Raw genomic sequence first — 20,860 nt, 5'->3', positions numbered from 1 at the left:
CCGCCCGCCCCGGCCCCCGCCCCGGCATCGACCCGCACCACGTAAATGCTGCTGAAGCCGGTGAGCACCAGGTTCTTGAGCAGCTCGCAGCCGATGCCGCCGGCCCCTACGACCAGGACCCGCGCCTGGGACACGGCCTGGGCCAGCTCGGGGCGCAGCGGCCCCGACAGCGCCGCCGCCATGACGGACACGGCGGCGGCTCCGCGCGCCTTCTCACGGGCCCGCAGGGACAGAGCGCCGGCCGCGCGCGCGCAGCGCCCCCTGGCGCCCCGGAGGGCCGCGCGTTGCCCGGAAAAGCCGCGGCGGAGCGGACCCGGAGAGTCGAGGGTTCGAGCCCCGCTGGCTCCGGAGAGCCCCCGCACTCCTGGTGCAACCGGAGATTCTTAGTTGTGCTAGTTTTTAATACATTTATAGCTCAACTATACATATTTAATATATTTATATGGTTAGGATTTTTTTTGTATATTATATTATTCTAAAGAGAGCTCAAGTAGGATTTGGCCAATGCTCCCAACACACACTGGGATTCATAGGATGTCCTGAGCAGGGCCAAGACTCAAAGATCCTGATGGGTCCCCTCCAACTCAGCATATTCTATGATATTTTTAATATATTTATTTCTAATGTATTTTTACTTTTTATATTTATAATTTCACCTAAGTTAACTTGCCTCCAGAAGTTGACATGGTAAGCTACAATTCTTCCCTTAAAACACAGTTTTGCCAGCATTCCATCACTCGTGTGTTGTTTCGTCTCCTGCCCACCTCCCCTTATTTTAAACTCACACTTTTAGTGCATTAATGTATGCTGCAGCATTAAACCTGTACAGAATGCTCCAAGGAAACTCGAATTACTTTTCCTTCAGTCAGTGAAGATACTGCAGTTCAGCCTAAGCCAACAGGGAAGGCACAGGAGAATTGCAGATGGTTTTAACTAAAGCTGCACCATCCTCCTGCACTGAAGCAGGGCTGAGCCCAGTTCTGCACCTGTGAGAACACAAGGTTAACTCACCCCAGCACCTTCTCCCCACACAAACCCATGGCACTGCCACAGTTCATTTTACCACACAAATGGAACATTTCCTGCACTGGAAAAACACAGAAAAGCTTCATGTTGGATGGCTGCAGGGACAGCAAGGCCCTTCAGCCACTCCCCACAAATTTCCAATCTGTGGTCAAATCAAAAAGAGAACTGCTTTTTAAAATGAGGCTGGCATTAAGCTCTGCCAAGAGTTTCTAAAAACTGGATTCTGTGTGGCTGATGGATACTAACAGTATAGGAGAAAGCATTTGGGAAAAAAGTAAAGGAGAAAACCTAAGAGTAACTAGAACTGTGAAACAATCTCTACACTTCAATTTCCATGTGTAACTGAAGTACACAAATTTTGCCACCACATTTTAGAGGCATGCTAATATCTTTAAATCAGTTATTCTTGGAAATAAGCACAACGTCATCAAACAATTTTAATTTTTCACCACATCTGAGGAAAATTCTGTTATGCAATTACACGCTTGTAGTAAAAGAAACTGAAACACCCCAACAGACTTTTGATCTATGCAGAGAAATACAATTTATTTAAATAATCTCTGATCCGGGTCTTCTTGTACAAAAATAAATTCTTCAAGAGGGGTTTGATGATCTGTCGGCCAACAGCTTCTCTCACATGTGTAAACTATAACAGTTCCAAATTCCACTGACAGATCTAAAAACAAAGCAACACAGGTACAAAAGGGTATGAAAAGTGACATAATCAGGAGCTAGTGCTTACCACTAGACTTCAGTCTTTGCACAAATTAATTCAGTCTCCTCTGTAAACAGCATTTTCTACTGTTAAACATTTTAAAGGCAGACAAATTAGGACTTTAAAGGGATTTTTAAATGCCTGCAATCTTATTTCACAGCATTTATTATCTTCCAAGATATTTATTATCTTTAAGAGGCAATAAAGACAAATATCCCATGGCCATGGAATTATCTCTACTGCAGTGATTTAAGTTCACTAGTGAACAACTCAAGCTGTAATCAGAGTCTCCATGAAGAAGAGTCCTCTCTTTGCTCACTGAAATCTGCAATGGAGACAGCAGATTCTCTGAACACCATCACTGTGGTTAAGCACCATCACTGTGTGGGTAGCTGGAAACAGCCCAAATTGCAGTTCACTGCACTCTCCCACAAAGGAGACTGCTAGAAATATTGATTGAACCAAGCCAAGCACCTGAGTCACTCTGGAGCATGCTGACCAGCGTGGGCATCAGCTGGAACTCAAACACTCTGCTGCTTCCACAGGTACTGCAGGCTGGAATACCCTGGTCCAGGTTGGCTGGAGGACACGTGATGAATAAAGGCTGGCCACCCCAAGAGTATCTGAGAGAAGACAGGGAGGAGAAAATGATCATTTTTAAAATATCTAAATTTGATAGGAAATCTTATGTGTTGGAAAGAAACAGTGTTCAGGAGTTGCTGAAATCTCTGAATCTGTTTCAAGTAAAAACATGGTTGCGAGTCAGAAGCTTCAAAGGAGTCATGAACCAAAAAATAACGACAGGGAGGGGGAAATACTTGGTAGGTTAATGCTTGGAAAATCTTAAGGAAAGAGCTGGATTTAGAGGAGACAAATGCTTTGAATGGACACCTCCAAAATATGCTGTACCAGAATAATTTCATTAAGTAAACTACACTTTCCTGAAAAATGGAATTGTAAACAGTGGCAATAAAAGATAAAATTCAACAAGATTTAATACCAAATTGGTCTCAAAACCACTGTAGCTATGGTTCAGAAGTGATGTTTAATTTGTCAGAGCTATCAGAGATAGCAGGAAACAAAGACCAAGGATGGTTTCCACTGAATGCCAGGCAGGAGATTCCATGCTCTGCAGGCAGGGGAAACGGGAGCCTAAGAGCACACTGAGAGTCCCCAGGGAGGGCAAAGGGAGGCTGTGGAAAGATTGTAACCAGGGACAGCCCAGGGAGCAACAGAGCTGAGGTTTTAGAGGAATGGCAAATTCAAAGAGCACAATACTGCAAAGTGACAGATCCAGTGAAAAGGTGTCTGAAAATGCTAATGCACTCGGCATAAGCAAATCTATATAATCTTTGGCAATTAATGAAAGTTTCTCATATTTCATTTCTGTCTAATCAGCCACTCAGACTTTTAACTCCTCATCAAAAAGGGTCCAGTTAGTTCCACCTGGTACTGGAAAGTTGGTGAAGAACAGCCCTGTCACTACACTGAGACAGCCTGACCAGACAGGCAGCACTGGACTCCCTGGAACAGTTGGTGTGATCCATGAAAACCTGTATTTTCTGGTGCTATGAATGATTTATGAGTTACTCTTCACTATATCCCATCCAGAATGAGCTCCTCTCTCAGGAAGAGCAGCTACTCTAAGGTTACATCTGCTTCTGCTCTAGGAAAAACAGCAGATTTACAAGACCTGAGGACTGCTGGGTGCTGAGGGGAATCCACAATGAGCTGCAGCTCTGGGGCTATAAAACAAGAAACTCCTTGCAGGACATTAGAAATTCCAAAGAGATCACAAAATTTCAGAGGAGCAGATAGCCTTGGAAATGTATCACAACAGCACACCACTGTGTTACACTTCCACCTCAACAACGTTTCTTGGAAACCTCTGCCTGGATTTCAGTGAGGCTTCAAAGACACTCAGGGTCCCTCCTCATCAGGTCTTATGTCTAAACTCTCCCATAGCCAGAGCCACGGTCTCTGACCCTGCTTGGCTTTTCATCTACTTAAACTTTGTATCAAGAAAGCCCAACCAGGGACTGAAGTCTGACCAGATAAACTCTCCCATAGCCAGAGCCACGGTCTCTGATCCTGCTTTCATCTACTTAAACTTTGCATCAGGAAAGCCCAACCAGGGACTGAAGTCGGACCAGTGACATGGCAACAGCCTCCACAGCAGCTTTTTTTAAATTAAGGAATTAAAACATACATATATTTCCAAATAAATAATTTATTTTGATGTAGCAACCATCCATGCCAGTGATTTCTATCTCCCTGTTACAACCAGATGATCAACTTACCTTAAAATCTGTTCAGGACATACAGATATTCTTTTCATGAATTTATGGAATGTGTGGTCCCAGTTTTTGACTTCATTCTTCTCATATTTTTCATTACCATCTTCACCTGCAAAACTGTATGAAAAAAAGAAACAAACTGTCCAGTAAGGTTTCCAATATGACATGTTTTAAATAAGAAATGGTTACTATAAACTCACCTTAAATTATACTAAATACACTGAAAAAAGATATACAAGTTAAGAGAAAATTCCTGTTAGAGGTTGCAAGTGAACATTTTGCTTCTAGTTCTTTGGTTTCTGGTCTCTTACAATTACTAACAGTGTTTTCAACTGTCACATGGGACTCAAATCCACCAGATATCTGCTGTATTCCATCAAAACTCCCTTCCTCTAATAACTTCTCAAACATTTTTGTGCTTTTAAAATTATGATGTTGTGTTTTTCAATTTTGAATCAAGCCTAGTTAAAGTTCTACGATTTTGTAACGGTCAACAAAAATCAACAGGACCCCCACTGCTGAAAAGTCTTCTGTGCAGATTCTGCAGTTGGCAGCAGCTTTAGCTATAAACAAATTCAATGCTGTCCCCAGTCCAGGCACAAGAGGCCAAAAGTCCTCACCGTGACCACCTAAGTTAAATATTTTTTGAAGAAAATGTTTTCAGTAACCACGCTCAACAACTGTTTTTCAGGCAACCTTTACTAAACCTTCAGGTGTCTTTCCATCAGCCAGCTCTCTAGCCAAAATCCCTAAAAAATTAAACTCCTAAAAAAGCAACTGAAACCTAAGAAAAGCTTTAGCCCTGTAAAGAAAAAAGCGTGAAATGTCATGATATAAAGTCATGGCATTTGGCACAGATCTTGTTTCAGAGATTGACCATCCATTGCACCACCTGGAGCCCGTGACCACTGCTCAGTCACTCAGAAACAGCACAGCTACAACCACCTTTGAGTAACTCCAGGTTTGGCAGCACTGGGTGCACTGCTCTGCAGTGCACAGCACCCCAGTGGTTCCTAAAGGAGCTTCCAGACAACACCATTCAGCTTTCGTGGGAGTCCCATTTAGATTCTCAGTCAGCATACAGGAAACCACACAATTCCTTCCATTTCACCATGAAACGCAGACCTGTTCTCACCTTTCTGACATCATCTGCTCCAAATCAACACACTCTCTCTGCTGATACTCCTTCAGTAGCTTATCTGCATGATCTGTATCAAGGAAACCCATGTAGTCTTCCTCATCCACAACATTAATGTAGAAGGGCTGGAACACAGGAGCTGAAGCAGCCATTGCCATCACCATGTCCTCCCTGGCTGCAGGATGTGTGTCCTGGGCACCTGGGCCATCCATGTCCTCCCTGGCTGCAGGATGTGTGTCCTGGGCACCTGGGCCATCCATGTCCTCCCTGGCTGCAGGATGTGTGTCCTGGGCACCTGGGCCATCCATGTCCTCCCTGGCTGCAGGATGTGTGTCCTGGGCACCTGGGCCATTGGCAGGCTCAGACAGGTGGAGCTGCTGGAGCTGGCATGCACACTCCACTTCACTGCTCACAGCTTCCTTCAGGCCAAGTAGCTCAAGGGAGGCACACGCAGGAGCCTCTGCTCCATCACAGGCTCCCCAGTCATCTGCATCTTCACACCAATCCTTCGCAGCTAAGTTAGATTCTTGTTTCTGAGAATCAAAAAAAAAGGGGAAGAGAACATTGCCAAGGTCTGCCACCCTGATGCACTTCAAATTCAGTTTTCACAGATGGGAGAACTGAGACCTCAACCTAATGCTCAGTCTTACTGCACCTACTCTCCTCACCGTGGTACTTTCCAACAAACCACGTTTACTTCCCACACCAGCAGTTAGAGCAAAACCACCTCACACTGGAGAATCTGAGCAAGAATTCATCAGCCTTTTGAGTGGCCCTGGTGCCTCCTGCTGCCATCGCTGGCTGTGGCGCAGCCGCTGCCAGCTGCAGGGGCAGCTCCAGCTGAAGCAGCTACTGCACTCAACAGGAATTCTGCACCCAAAGGGCAGAACACAGAAGGAAATAATAATAACACCACCTTCATTTTACCAGAGTAAAGCCCGTTTACCGCAGGCCAAGATTCCACATTGCAAATGCACCAACTGAATACCAACCTCCTTGCCCACCTCCACTAGTTTGGTGCCACCCGACTCTTCCAACCTGCTTTAGCCAACATGCTGTTTTTCCTCACAAGTATATTAATAATATGGAGTCACATTAATTCAAAAGCTCGTGTTAAATTCAAAGAGATAATTTAAAAGAGAAGAAATAACAGGTTAAAAATCCAAACCTAAACAGTATAGCCAAATCCACTTGAAGTTGGAAAATAATGTTTTGTCAACTGAACTAACTAGAGTATTAAGTATCACTTTTGGCCTACAGCTGGACTGCAATGTCCCCTTTAAAACCAGCCTGGCACAGATCACAAACAGGTGCTTAAACACTAAGTAACTGTCTTATCGTAAACAGCACAGTGCAGCGACAAAAACTCCGTGCCCACGACGTCTCCACGCAAGCACAGAAGGTGACTGGAAACCATCCCGGAGTGCAGCTTCTGGAGGGAGCTCACGGTTACGTGAACAAGGAGATGCAGGCTGTGAGTTCATCGGGCTCCGCCTCAGAGCGTTCCCCCCGCAGCCCCGGCCAGCCCGAGCCGAGCCGAGCCGGGCTGATCTGAGCTGTACCTGCTTCACGCTGAGAGCTCGGCTTTGTTTATCCTGGGCCTGCGAGTACTGGGAGCGCAGCACCTTCCAGCTTCGATGTGCCGGGCAAAGAGAAACACAGGGTGAGTGGGACAACTGACCGGCGGCAGGAGTAACAACAATAACAATAATGACAACAATAACACCGAGAAGCGGCCGGCCCCGCGCTCACCTGCGGGCGGCTCCCCAGCAGCGCGGCGCGGCGCAGGCGAACACGTGGAGCGCGCGGTGCGCGGGGCCGCGCTCCAGCGGGCAGTACACCTGCACCAGCAGCAGCAGCGCCCGCCCGCACCGCGCGCACCGCGGCGGGCCCGCCCGCACGGCCGGCACCCAGTCCTGCAACACCGACACCTCCGCTCAGGCCCGGCCGGGGCGGCCACGCGCCCCGCGCCCCGGCCGGGCCCCNGCCCCGCCCCCGCCATGGCGGCGTCGCGCAGCCCCAGCAGCACGGGCGGCCCCCCCGCCATGGCCCCGCCGTGCGCGCGCCCGTCCGTCCGACCCGCCGTGCGCGCGCCCGCGGGCCGGGCGTTCCCCTCACGCCGCGGCGCGGCCGAGGTGCCGAGCCCCGGCCCGGGGACACGGGGCTGGCCCGAACCGGCCCTGCCCTGCCGGAGTCACGGCGCTGATTCACCCACACTTCTCCGCTCAAAGGCACTGGGTGGCAAATCCACGAAGGGAGCAGCACGACCGTCCAAACTTTCCACTCTTTTCACCTTTTAGCAAACAAAGACATTAATGTGTATTGGTTATATTGGTTACAAGGTACGTAGTTCCCCTAATAATTAGAATTCTCTCTTCTGTTGGTTAATGAGTGTTCTCTCTCTCTCCTCCTGTGTTTCCTGGGTGCTGCTCCAGGACTTGGTGCTCCTGACCCGCCCCTGCCGCAATTCCCCTTTACCCACTCGGGGCTGGTTCCTCACAGTCACTGAGTGGCCTTGGTTTGTTTCTTCCTTATCTTGGGGGTTCTGACCAAGGCCCTCGTGGCCCCCGAATTCTGCGTTCCTCGTGTATCGATGGAAATCCTTCTCCCAAGCTCTGTTCACCTCCCACGGGGCTGAGATTGGAACATGTCCAGCCCCAAACCTTAACAAGGCAATTCTGCTGACCAGGAATTTGTATTTCTAACACCTGGACATCACTAAGAGCTTGTTGGACTCTCTGTTTCACAGATTAAATCTCCCTCCTTGTTGATCAGGTTTGTAAGTTACAAAGATCAGACAGCAAAGAACATCCTATCTTAATAAAAATTTGCACATTTCACACTTAGCAACAAGATGATCTGAGAAGCAGGACTGGCACAGAACAAACATACCTGGTTGTTACTTGACCACCTTGGAAAGGCAATTATAGTAATTATGGATAATTTAAAAACTTCAAAAAAAATTGAGGCTTTTATTGACAGAATGTGAAAAACAGAACAGCAGCAGTTCTTGCTGAATAGTATCAGTAAATATACTGCTAACAATTTCTTCAGCTATAGGTGCAGCTGGGAATCTGGACCAAGTGACCATGAATACTAAAGCTATGAAATAAAATGGGGTTTGGAACATAATGTAAGTATCTGCTGTTTAAATGTAGCCTATTCACTGTGGCTGTGGTGTTATTCCTTTCTCAGCTGTTTGACAGGGTACCAGTCTTTGTATTTGGGGTTTAAAATCCAGAGATGGACAGAGCACTTCCTCTCACAGAGTAAGAAATGACTTTGTTATCATGTGTGCCTAATAAAAGACCTCCCTTCTACCCAGGAGTTATACTTATGGCTTTGCATTTCCAAAGACACAAGGTTTCTTCTGTCTTGTTAGGATAATGATTTTTGTGAATGTACAGGGACATTGATTCAACAAACACACCACTAATGGACATAAAGGCTGTGTCAGACCAAAACAAGGGAAGGGGTAAGAAATGTGTGACAGAACTAGCAGCATGGTTGCTGCAGTTAGCTGTTACTAATTGCCACAACTGGCGTTCTTCACAAGGTATGGAAAGTGCACAAAAGGGGGTGTCCAGGTATTGCAGATGGTACTGCCTGAGATCCACAGGTGTACAAAAGCAAGTGCACCCAGAGGTGAGGAGGAAGAAGACACCTCCAAAGGAGTCAACACCTGCAGCAGGAGCTTGGGCTGTCCCTGTGAGAGCCCCAGGGTGCTGTGGGATGTGGGAGCTGGGCACCAGTTGAAGGGGTGGTTGGAGTAGGGCTGTTTGCTTGTTTGTTTATGGTCATGAGGAGAGCTCTCCTGCCTTCCTACATTGTTCCTTTGTATCCTGCTTGCCATGGAACTTGGCAAAAAAGGCACTGCCCTCCTTGTGTGCCCTGACCCCTTCCCCAGCTGTGGGAGGCTGGGGGTCACACTCTGCATGTCAGCAGATCTTCTCTCTGGTGGTGCTGGGCCAGCAACGTGCAGGGAGCACCTGCAGCCTTTGCTCCCCCCTCTGCCTCCGTGGGCATCTGTCCTGCCAGCACTGCATCCTCCTGCAGCCACTGGAGTGGGCATTTGCCAGGAAGGGTAGAAGGACACACAGTCACACCCCAGAAGAGTTTGTGAAAGAGCCATAAGCCTCAGATCCTGCACAGAAACCTGAAAAGATCTGTACCTGAAACCATTTAGGCGGAAGAAAGAACCTGGGCACGTTTCTGGCTTCTCGCCTGTGACTTGACCTCGCAATTGGCCTCTGTCAGTTAAGTGAAAGAAAAGGTAGTTCCAAAAAATCAAAGCAACATTTATTTATAACAATCACAAAGCAATAAAACAGGTAGAGATTTTCTGTCCTCTTTTGCGAGGTGTCAAGCCCGCCCCACAGGTGTAATGTGAGGGATGCTCTTCTCTGCTGCCTACAAGCTAATTCCAGTTAAAGAAAGCAGAAAGAGTCTCTAGGAAGGACAACTGAACATGCTCTTCTGCAAGAAGAAGGGCATAAGCTTATAAAACAGTCTGACACTTAGGGTATATTCTGTATTGATCATTTCCTATAGATTTCAGTTCATTTGCCCATTCCCACCTCAGTATTCAGTTTTGATATGCACTGAGTAGGTACCATGGTTTGTCTGGACATGGAAAGATTGTGGGGTTTTTTTTGCTTGCTCCACTAAATAGTAATTTTCAGTCTGACAAACATTCCAAATGCCCCTTGTTTCTCTCCCTTCACTGTGATTAGGACAGCAGATTACACAACAGTGAGTTAGAAGGTGATTATTACTCTGTATGCTGTCAAACTCATTTTCTTTGACTTTCCTTTGTGTGTTAAAGCAAACTGTAGCATCCATAGATCTTATAAATCTGTGTGTTTTCTCCTTCCAGTTTGACTTTCTTTTATGAGCTGTGCCCAAAGCTCCATTCTGTGCACTTTCAGTTTCTCTGCTGCCTTTTGCTCTATGTTTAAATAACAACATTATAATTCTCTTACCATAGGCAACGCCCATCCAAATTCACAGTTATTTACTCCTATGATGTATGGGACCTCATTGATTGATTTTTCAGACAGTAATTCCCTGGGACTCTTTGGAAAAAAGGCACCATCTACACATGCATTGCTGAAAAATAAATCCTGAATAAAAAGGGAAAAAAGAAAAAGAAAGCTTCATTAAAACATGCTATTTGCTTCTAAAAGAAGTTCAGATTTTTACTGCAGTTCCAAAGTGAAGCCAAATGAAAATACAAGAAATAATGTTATCCAAACCATCTTAACATTTCTCTGATTTTCTGCATTAGGCAGGAGGTTCTGTGAAGATTAACATTATATTTCTAATGTTTGTGAAGCAGAAATCATTATGTTGAATTTACATGTTTTCTTGGTTCAATATGGCCATGGATGTGTGGAACAGTGGGGAAAAACCACTTCTATGTTGAAGTTTCAAAGGCACATAAGCATTGTGATAAGAACTTTTAAGTAGGAGATAATATATGGTTTGATTTTCAGGTCCCCCTGGATCATCTGTGCCATTTTATTTTCCTTGCCCTGGTAGAGCACTGTAGCAGGCACAGGGCCTGCAAGGCCTCCCTGGTGGTGGGCTGCCTAAGATAAGAAATGACAAGTCATGATGACTGGACCAAAGAAGCCCCTCTCTTCTGCCTTCGGACCCTCGTTATTTCTCTGTAAGACCATAGGTCATATTCACCTTGACCTTTACTATTGGAGTGTTCCCCCAAACCCCTATACCCTATATAAACACCCACTTCTGTGCTGTTCTGCAGAAGAGCTGTCACTGTGACCCTTTGCAGAAGCTGCCAATAAAGACACGTCTGTGGAACCTCACACAACTCTTCTCCTCTCTCTCCTGCGTGTGCCGAGGCACTTAGCGAGCCAAGAGCTGAAATCATTATAGAGCTGAATTCACCAAAGAGCTGATCTCACTGAAGAGCTGAGCTGCTTGCTAAGATTGCCTGTGGCTGGGAGCCTGCCTGGGACACCTGGACAGGTTGTGCTCAGTGTACTTCGTTATCCGGGACACGTATGGCAGCCAGAGTCAGAGAGACCCCGAGAAACCCCTGCCATAATAAAAACAGCACAACAGCAAACCACAGGTAACGCCTGTGCATGCAGAAAGGAAGGGCAGGAACCTGTTTGCACTTTTCAGGCAAGAATTCACTGCAGATCTGTCAGTCATGTGCTGAAAAAGTCAAGAAAGTCAGATTTTACATCCACTTCAGGTTCTTCTACTATTACATGCCACAAAGAGTATTCTCTGGGATGAAAAAGTCTGAGAGGCCATTTAAATGCAAGAAGTATCATTTCACTTACCATTTTCTGTGTTGCCTGTAGTAGTTCTTCTTCTGTTTTTCCTCTCAAGCATTCAACCATTGCAGCTGAACTGGATTTTTCACAGCCAGAGACAGCAGCAATTTTCTGCAAGCAGTGAGAACAAACAGTTTTGGCCACATTTCCTCTGTCTGGCTCTATGAGACACTGAGTCCAGCAGGAGCTGCCAAAGCTCCTGCACAAAGGTTCCTGGAGCCTGGCTTGTCCCAGCTCCAGAGGCAGGGCACTGGAAGCCCTCACAATCCTTCACACCACGGGCTGGGCAGAAGGGGAAAACCTCTGCCTCCAAGATGTTTTGATACAGAAATATTCAAAGACAATTCTGGTAAATAACATGCTGGGCTGAGAAGGCTGGGTGACCTACAGGAGTTAGAGAATAAACCATCTGCAGGGTATCAGAGATCACATTCTGCCAGTCTTGGGGATGTCTTTTGGGCTGGAGCAAGAGTGTCATTAGAGAGAGCTGTCTCTTTTATGTCCCAGCTTCCAGGTTCTGGAAATCGCTCCTTGCAGTTGAAGAGAAAAGAAAGGGGTAGAAGCCTGTAGTTCTCAAATTAAAAAAAAAACAACTGAATTAAGACCTGTTTATTGGCACACTACAGGCATCAAAGAGGAGGGGAAGAGAAGAGTATTCAGAATCTGATGCCATTTTCCAGCCAAAAAGTGTAAGTTGAGTTTTTTTGAAGACACTACATGTTACAATATTCCTTTCCATTTCATTCTTCACTCTTTGTGGATATTTGGGTGTTTGAAAAGCAACACATCATTAAACATGTACTATTTGCACACAGAATTACTGTCTTTAATGATGGTCTCTTTTGATTCCCAAGAAGGAAACCATGTTTCAATATTCTGGACAGAACAGTTTAAGATATGCAGAACTGTTTGGAAAAAGTAATTAAAATTGCCACCAATACCCACTTGTGCATCCTCCTTAGGCTGGTCAGTGAACAAGCCCAGGGCTGCAGTGCCACTCTCTGAAATGGCCTTGTGGAACAAGCCCTTGGCCAGGGGAGATAAGACCTGTGAAAAAGCAAGGAGAAGTATGACAAGGACTGTGTTCTACCCAGGGATTTTGGGTTTCAGGATCAGCAGTGGCCATTTGGAGCACTTTGAAAGGCCATGTGGTAGGAGTGTCCTTGTGCAGCCTCTGACCAAAGTCCAGCTGTGCAAAGTGCTTTGGCAGCGCTGGCAGGGATGGGGAGTTCAGGGCCTTTCCCCTCCCCTGCACTTTGCTTCCAGCGCCTGCCAGCACCACACTGCAGGGCAGGTACAGATGGGATGTGCCCCAGGCAGTCTGGCTCTGCTGCAGGAGGGCAGGAAAGAGCTTTTGGCCAAGGAAACAGGGATGTGTATGCCAAGTACAACGAAGCCTGGCTGGGCGGTGTGACCTGTACCAAAGTGGCAGGGACTGGAGAAGGAGAGTGTCACAGCCAATGTGCTCCATGCTGGAGAAAGGATTTTACACAAGGCACATAAGCATTGTGATAAGAACTTTTAAGTAGGAGATAATATATGGTTTGATTTTCAGGTCCCCCTGGATCATCTGTGCCATTTTATTTTCCTTGCCCTGGTAGAGCACTGTAGCAGGCACAGGGCCTGCAAGGCCTCCCTGGTGGTGGGCTGCCTAAGATAAGAAATGACAAGTCATGATGACTGGACCAAAGAAGCCCCTCTCTTCTGCCTTCGGACCCTCGTTATTTCTCTGTAAGACCATAGGTCATATTCACCTTGACCTTTACTATTGGAGTGTTCCCCCAAACCCCTATACCCTATATAAACACCCACTTCTGTGCTGTTCTGCAGAAGAGCTGTCACTGTGACCCTTTGCAGAAGCTGCCAATAAAGACACATCTGTGGAACCTCACACAACTCTTCTCCTCTCTCTCCTGCGTGTGCCGAGGCACTTAGCGAGCCAAGAGCTGAAATCATTATAGAGCTGAATTCACCAAAGAGCTGATCTCACTGAAGAGCTGAGCTGCTTGCTAAGATTGCCTGTGGCTGGGAGCCTGCCTGGGACACCTGGACAGGTTGTGCTCAGTGTACTTCGTTATCCGGGACACGTATGGCAGCCAGAGTCAGAGAGACCCCGAGAAACCCCTGCCATAATAAAAACAGCACAACAGCAAACCACAGGTAACGCCTGTGCATGCAGAAAGGAAGGGCAGGAACCTGTTTGCACTTTTCAGGCAAGAATTCACTGCAGATCTGTCAGTCATGTGCTGAAAAAGTCAAGAAAGTCAGATTTTACATCCACTTCAGGTTCTTCTACTATTACATGCCACAAAGAGTATTCTCTGGGATGAAAAAGTCTGAGAGGCCATTTAAATGCAAGAAGTATCATTTCACTTACCATTTTCTGTGTTGCCTGTAGTAGTTCTTCTTCTGTTTTTCCTCTCAAGCATTCAACCATTGCAGCTGAACTGGATTTTTCACAGCCAGAGACAGCAGCAATTTTCTGCAAGCAGTGAGAACAAACAGTTTTGGCCACATTTCCTCTGTCTGGCTCTATGAGACACTGAGTCCAGCAGGAGCTGCCAAAGCTCCTGCACAAAGGTTCCTGGAGCCTGGCTTGTCCCAGCTCCAGAGGCAGGGCACTGGAAGCCCTCACAATCCTTCACACCACGGGCTGGGCAGAAGGGGAAAACCTCTGCCTCCAAGATGTTTTGATACAGAAATATTCAAAGACAATTCTGGTAAATAACATGCTGGGCTGAGAAGGCTGGGTGACCTACAGGAGTTAGAGAATAAACCATCTGCAGGGTATCAGAGATCACATTCTGCCAGTCTTGGGGATGTCTTTTGGGCTGGAGCAAGAGTGTCATTAGAGAGAGCTGTCTCTTTTATGTCCCAGCTTCCAGGTTCTGGAAATCGCTCCTTGCAGTTGAAGAGAAAAGAAAGGGGTGGAAGCCTGTTGTTCTCAAATTAAAAAAAAATAAACTGAATAAAGTCTTGTTTATTGGCACACTACAGGCATCAAAGAGGAGGGGAAGAGAAGAGTATTCAGAATCTGATGCCATTTTCCAGCCAAAAAGTGTAAGTTGAGTTTTTTTGAAGACACTACATGTTACAATATTCCTTTCCATTTCATTCTTCACTCTTTGTGGATATTTGGGTGTTTGAAAAGCAACACATCATTAAACATGTACTATTTGCACACAGAATTACTGTCTTTAATGATGGTCTCTTTTGATTCCCAAGAAGGAAACCATGTTTCAATATTCTGGACAGAACAGTTTAAGATATGCAGAACTGTTTGGAAAAAGTAATTAAAATTGCCACCAATACCCACTTGTGCATCCTCCTTAGGCTGGTCAGTGAACAAGCCCAGGGCTGCAGTGCCACTCTCTGAAATGGCCTTGTGGAACAAGCCCTTGGCCAGGGGAGATAAGACCTGTGAAAAAGCAAGGAGAAGTATGACAAGGACTGTGTTCTACCCAGGGATTTTGGGTTTCAGGATCAGCAGTGGCCATTTGGAGCACTTTGAAAGGCCATGTGGTAGGAGTGTCCTTGTGCAGCCTCTGACCAAAGTCCAGCTGTGCAAAGTGCTTTGGCAGCGCTGGCAGGGATGGGGAGTTCAGGGCCTTTCCCCTCCCCTGCACTTTGCTTCCAGCGCCTGCCAGCACCACACTGCAGGGCAGGTACAGATGGGATGTGCCCCAGGCAGTCTGGCTCTGCTGCAGGAGGGCAGGAAAGAGCTTTTGGCCAAGGAAACAGGGATGTGTATGCCAAGTACAACGAAGCCTGGCTGGGCGGTGTGACCTGTACCAAAGTGGCAGGGACTGGAGAAGGAGAGTGTCACAGCCAATGTGCTCCATGCTGGAGAAAGGATTTTACACAATCACAGGGTCACAAACTGCAGGGCTGCAGCAGCTACCAGGACTATGCACCTCGATCACTTTGCACAAGTGAAATGGGCAGGAGTCCACAAGGCCTCCTAAAGGACTTTTCTCATGAGATTAGACTTTGAGGGTTTTTTACAGTGAACAACAAAAAACCAAACCAACCAGAGTTGAATTCAGCACATGAGTAATAGAATTCTGTTATTTAAGGACAACATTTGAGTATGAAAATGGCACATTTTTATCATTCCAAATCTGTGTTGTTTTGCCTTGTTGTTGTGTCAAAGCCCCAGGTGATGTGTCACTGTAACACCATCCCTATTCTCTCGCTGGCTTCCCATGCAGATACTGAAAAGGGATGGAGGGGTTATTTCCCTAAGTAATTACAGTTCAATATTACTGTGAACTTACAAGAGCAGAAACACTGATTCCTCCTGCAGATTCTCCAAAGATAGTGACAGATCCTGGATCTCCTCCAAAATGCAGGATATTTTCCTGAATCCACCGAAGAGCCGCCACTTGGTCTAAGTATCCCCAGTTACCTCGGGCATGCTCATCACCAGTGCTGCAGGGAGAGAACAGATTTGTTCAAATGCTCAATGCAAGCAAAGAGGCAGAGGAAGATACAATCTGTGCTGTGAGAAATCATCTGCCATTCTCTACACAGAAGTTCCCTACACGACTGACAAATGGATGGCTCGGGAAGCCGAGATTGGAGCAGCAGCCTGACAAGAACAGATCTGGAAGCTGCCTTGGGGCTGCAAATTGTCCCCAGCGCTTGCAGGTGCAGTTCAGAAATGTTTCTTTGCATAAGCAAGTCTTCTGCACTTCTCTTTACAAAGGCTTTGCACACATCCTTTTGGAAATCAATTTGGAAAAACTGAGATCAACCAACTTACCTAAAATACCCAGCAATACCCAGTCTGTACTGAATTGTTACAACCACCACGTTGTCAAAGGCTGCTAATGCTGAGCCATCATATGATGAACCTGCTCCAAGAACTAATCCACCTCCATGGATCCATACCATGACCTGGAAAAAGAAAAAGAAGATCAGCCCAGCACAGGTAAGAACCCGCGGTGATAAAAAGTAAATATACCCCAAGATACAACATTCTGTGCTATTTCTCTCCTGATTCTTTCAGATTACATTTCACAAAGTGTAGAACTCTTTAAAATCTAAGGCCTGCAGGGCTGCAGAATGGCACTGAGTTTGTTACATGCCTACACTGTGTCAGTGCCCTGTGACTCTGGACAGATCATGTAGATTAAATCATGCGCTGCTTAACTACGTGCCAATACAATTTTACTTGTAAAATAGGATTTTGTGTCTCCTTTCAATTTCAGCTAATATTTGCTGGGGCAAAGCATGTAAGTTGATCATCACTACAAAAGTGCCCCTGCATGTCTGCTCGTGGCAGAGGTTGAAGGTTTGCTGTCAGATAATTTTGCTCAAGGTGTTATAAGGATTTTGCTTACAGGCAGCTTCTCCTGTTTTCCTGTAGAAACAGGTGTGTACACATTTAGGTACAAGCAATCCTCAGACACTTGCAGAAGAACTTTCTCTTTTCTGTTGGTAATCACATCTGAAAAATACTGTCCTTGTACTTGGTCCTGTAGACACCTGAATAAATGAAAAAGTAACAGGCAAGAGAGAATTCACTAAACCTGAAAGCTGTGAAGAGAAGTTGTTTTGTATTTCCCCAACAAAGTGCCAAGCAGAAACTGATCTCCAGCACCCTTTAGATTGGTATGTGAAATACATTTGAAAATATAAATGAATCGTTTCACCTCCCCAATAGCTTTTTACTTTGCAATGGTAGATTTTAGCCCTGAGACACTAAAGAAGGGCAGTAGGACAATGGGAGTGAGACATTTACAAGGTAGGTCAGATTTGTTGTGCATCTCTTATGTGCCCTTTTAAGCACTTGACTCAGCATTTTCCCCCTCTTGCTGCATTCCAACATTTCCTCAGCTCCTCTCTGTCTCTGCTCCAAAGGTTTATAGTGATTGGTGAGTGATAGCCAAGGCCAAGTGAGCCAGAGCTTTGTCTGTCAGTGCTGCTCCATCTCAGTTCATCACTGATGCCTGTGAAACAGCAGCTTTTGGTAAAGAGAGCAGCTCACAGAGTGTCTTTGGAAATGCATCCACTGGAACAGCTGCAGGTGCAGTGAGGGGGCAGCAAGGCATTTGTCTTCATGGACGGCCCTGTGTGCACATCAGTGTCATGGAAGTGCACAGAGTTTAACATGGTGAAAGGTTCCGTGTTTGATCATTGCCTTACATTGGTGGGTAGGAAGTGGCATCTCTGACACCTTCCCATGGCTCAGGTGGCTGGGGCTCGGAAAACCTCAGCGATCCAAGCGGAGGCTTAGCAAAAGGAAGTGCCAAAAAGACATTCACAGTCCTCTCAGCTGTGTCCACTTTGAATTGGTACCCTCGGACTCTCCCGTATTTGGTCTCCACTTCTGGTTGTTCTGTGGGACAGCAGCAGAATCACATCATTGCTCTGCTTGTCATAATTGCTAGATATGCTCCTTAAATATACACCTTTTGTTCACTTAAACATGCAGTTTTTGTATGTAAAACTTCAACAAACTCTCATCAGCTTTAACAGTACACTCTTCTGATCTGTTTTTTATTTGATTCTTTTATTTTACTAATTTGATTACTAGTGTTTACTCATTCAAATTTTAGATTTCCTTATTTATTCTAACATACTTTTATTATACCTTTATTAAATCATTACAGCTGACATTACTTCAGCCTTCATTTTGATTGGTCTGTATGTCCATCCCCTTCACTTACATAATATGTGTTGTCTTACCACACACACATTAGTGGTTGCATAGAGATCTTTAAATCTTTTTTCTGCCCTGGGTTGTTAGATAAAAACCAATAGATAGCTTGCATTAGGAAAGGACAATCAACAGAGAAAATATATTTGAGACCCTTGATAGTATGTACAGCCAAAAGGAAAAGCATGTAACACACCTAAAAATAGTCTGGCACAAGCAAATCCTGTTAACATTTAAGCAAGACTCATTTTAGGATTTGAGTGAAAGTTCAAAAATCGAATTACATATGTTTTACTGTGGCTTCTCGGCCTCAGCAGGCAAGATTTTGGGACAGAGATATGATTTTCCTATTTCCAAGGAGGCAAGTAAAATAAATGACTGAAAGGTGATTAAAAACATAAATGAAATTTTGCTACTGCAGCTCAATGTGTGTCCAGCTCAGCCCAGGGTTTGTGCCCAACTCAGCCCAGTGTTTGAGCCCATCCCTGCCTAGGGTTTGTTCCCATCCCTGCCCAATGTTTGAGCCCATTCCTGCCCAGGGTTTTTGACCAGTTCAGCCCAGTGTTTGAGCCCATCCCAGCCCAAGGTCTGTGCCCATCCCTGCCCAGTGTTTGAGCCCATCCCAGCCCAGGCTGTGAGCCCCGGAGGCAGCTGCAGGTGCCCTCTCGCCCTCGAGGCCCGAGGGCGGTAGCCCCGGTGTTTACCTGCGGCCACCCGCGCCGTGGCCCCGAGGAAGAGGATCCAGGCCAGCAGCGCCGTGTCCCTCGCAGCTGCCATGGTGCCGCTGGCACCGAGCCCGCAGGCCGGGCCTTTATAGGCTCGCCTGGGCCCCCTTACGCAAGGCAGCCACGGGTGAGGCGAGGGAGTGCTCGGGCTGCGAGCCAGGCCGGGGCTGCCGGGCTCGGCCGGGCACGGGGAGCCCTCCCTGCGAGGCACCGCGGCTCTGCTGGCTGACATTTACTGCAGGCCGTGTGGGAAACACAGCCTAGCCAAGGCCAAGCCAACAGCCCTGCAAAGGGGACTTTCACTGAGGTAAAACTTGAGCCGTTTTTATTCTCAGAAAAGCATTTTTCAGACAAAAACACCAATGCTAGAAAATTCCCAGTTTTTCCTGCTGGGTGCAGGAGCCACCTGACACTCAGTTCTGTGTGTTCAGGGATGTTTGGAATAGTGTTGCAATGCAGTAACAACAATAAAGAGATGAATGACCAGCTTTTGTCAAGTGGGAGCAATATTAAAGGGTGGTATTTGGGTGGTAACTCCATATCTAATGCCTCTGCAAAATCCAGAGCATTTATTTCAATACATTTCACACCCATAATTGAAGGATGATATGAAAAGGAGAGAACAGAATAGCTGAATGGAGATTTTCTGCTCACATTAACTAGGAGGTTGTGTTGGTTTTAGGCAGGTATTAGGCTCTGCCTTCTTCTTTTTGTTCTTTTCCTGACTTGGTAGCTCTTGCCCCAGAAAGGCAGTTTTGCAATTTCAGGTCATGTGAATTCTCAGCTGTCAGAAGCAGCATTTGAAAGAATCAGCTGACATGATGACAGAATGGTTTGGGTTGGAAGAAAGCACACAGCTCTGCTCATGCCACCTCTGCCATGGGCAGGGACACCTTCGTGTCCAAGCTGGCCTTGGGCACTGCCAGGGATGGGGCAGCCACAGCTGCTCTGGGCAGCTCGTGCCAGAGCCTCAGCACCCTCAGGGAGGGGAATTTCTTCTGTCCATCTGATTTAAACCCGCCTTAGCTGGTTTGAAGCCGTTCCCCCTTGTCCTGTTGCTCCCTGCCCTTGGCAAATGCCCCTCTCCATTTTTCTTGTAGGCTGCCTTGGGCTACTGCAAGGGGCTCTGAGGTCTCCCCAGAGCCTTCTCCTGTCCAGGCTGAACAGCCCAGCTCTCTCAGCCTGTCTCCAAGGAGAGTGCTCCATTCCTGCAGATCCATTCCTGCTCACACCTCTCTTTACAGCTCAGGGGCTGACAAGAGCCACAGTCCTCAAATGAGCTTAGCACATCTCTTATGCTCCTGAGTCAATGCTGAGTGCTGTGGCTGGGCTTGTGCACTTTCCTCCAAATGCTCCCTGTGTACTTTCCTCCAAATCTTCCCCCGTGTATGTGCACAGGTGTGATTTACAGCCCCTGGAGATAAACCCCAGGCAGCTTTAACTTGGCTGCTGCCAGAGCAAACTGGTGGCAGGCACTGCACTGCAGGTGACCCCAAGCAGTGCTGGCTGTGTCTCCAGCCTGTGCTGGGTTTGTGGTGGCTCCTGAGCTGTGTCCCAGTGCCCTGCACGCCGTGCCAGGCTGTGCTGGGGTGCAGCTCCTGAGGCTGAGGGCATGGCCACTGCTCACTGTGCACTGGCAGATGGGCAATGCTATGAGCCTGAGGTGCTGAGAAAACAATGAGGACTCTAAACTCACATTAAATTATACTAAATACACTGAAGAAAGATATACGTGTTAAGAGAAAATTGCTGTTAGAGGTTGCATATCGATGCAGAGTGAACCCAACATAGGGAATAATGTGCTCTGACTCCATGATTGAGAAGGCTGATCAATTGCTTCATTAAGCAAGGTTATATTACACTAATACTACATTATAATAAAGAGATAATTAACTAAAGAGATCCTCTATACTAAAAAGATACTAAAGAAAAACCAATGACTTTCTGAGACTGTCAGAACACAGCTTTGACCCAACTGGCCAAT

General features: G+C 46.5%; 3 protein-coding genes across 7 annotated transcripts in view; all 3 read right to left on the bottom strand.

Annotated features, from left to right (window-relative positions):
- Positions 1-215, bottom strand: part of UBA2 (ubiquitin like modifier activating enzyme 2) — an 18,045-nt gene extending 17,830 nt beyond the window's left edge. Inside the window, exon 1 of the mRNA XM_041490582.1 lies at positions 39-215. Within this exon, the coding sequence (XP_041346516.1) occupies positions 39-182 (144 nt within the window). The 5' untranslated portion in view covers positions 183-215. The remainder of the gene's footprint in view (positions 1-38) is intronic.
- A 1,330-nt stretch (positions 216-1,545) lies between these two features.
- On the bottom strand, positions 1,546-7,166 carry PDCD2L (programmed cell death 2 like). 5 transcript variants are annotated; one of them, XM_041490587.1, is made up of 7 exons: positions 6,929-7,166; positions 6,739-6,808; positions 5,389-5,709; positions 5,174-5,340; positions 4,042-4,155; positions 2,216-2,364; positions 1,546-1,702 (listed from the first exon to the last, which is right to left on the bottom strand). In XM_041490587.1, exons 3-7 carry the CDS (start codon positions 5,482-5,484, stop codon positions 1,572-1,574), a joined length of 657 nt encoding a protein of 218 aa, XP_041346521.1. In that variant the 5' UTR covers positions 5,485-5,709; positions 6,739-6,808; positions 6,929-7,166; the 3' UTR covers positions 1,546-1,571. The 5 variants fall into 5 exon arrangements, with proteins under 5 accessions (XP_041346521.1, XP_041346522.1, XP_041346520.1 ...); XM_041490588.1 differs by having other exon boundaries at positions 5,437-5,709; XM_041490586.1 differs by having other exon boundaries at positions 5,174-5,471; positions 5,520-5,709.
- A 2,977-nt stretch (positions 7,167-10,143) lies between these two features.
- Positions 10,144-18,984, bottom strand: LOC121365955 (fatty acyl-CoA hydrolase precursor, medium chain-like). Its single transcript, XM_041490583.1, has 8 exons — positions 18,856-18,984; positions 17,638-17,830; positions 16,833-16,977; positions 16,253-16,386; positions 15,765-15,918; positions 14,804-14,905; positions 13,865-13,969; positions 10,144-10,299 (listed from the first exon to the last, which is right to left on the bottom strand). The coding sequence occupies exons 1-8, from the start codon at positions 18,926-18,928 to the stop codon at positions 10,144-10,146; spliced, it is 1,062 nt and encodes a 353-aa protein (XP_041346517.1). The 5' UTR covers positions 18,929-18,984.
- Positions 18,985-20,860: the final 1,876 nt, after the last annotated feature.

This window comes from Pyrgilauda ruficollis, unplaced genomic scaffold (assembly GCF_017590135.1).
Source record: "Pyrgilauda ruficollis isolate IOZ18807 unplaced genomic scaffold, ASM1759013v1 scaffold124, whole genome shotgun sequence".
NCBI classification, from domain to species: Eukaryota; Metazoa; Chordata; class Aves; order Passeriformes; family Passeridae; genus Pyrgilauda; species Pyrgilauda ruficollis.
Note: the sequence above shows the minus strand (reverse complement) of the source record. Positions and strands in the feature narration are given on the sequence as shown.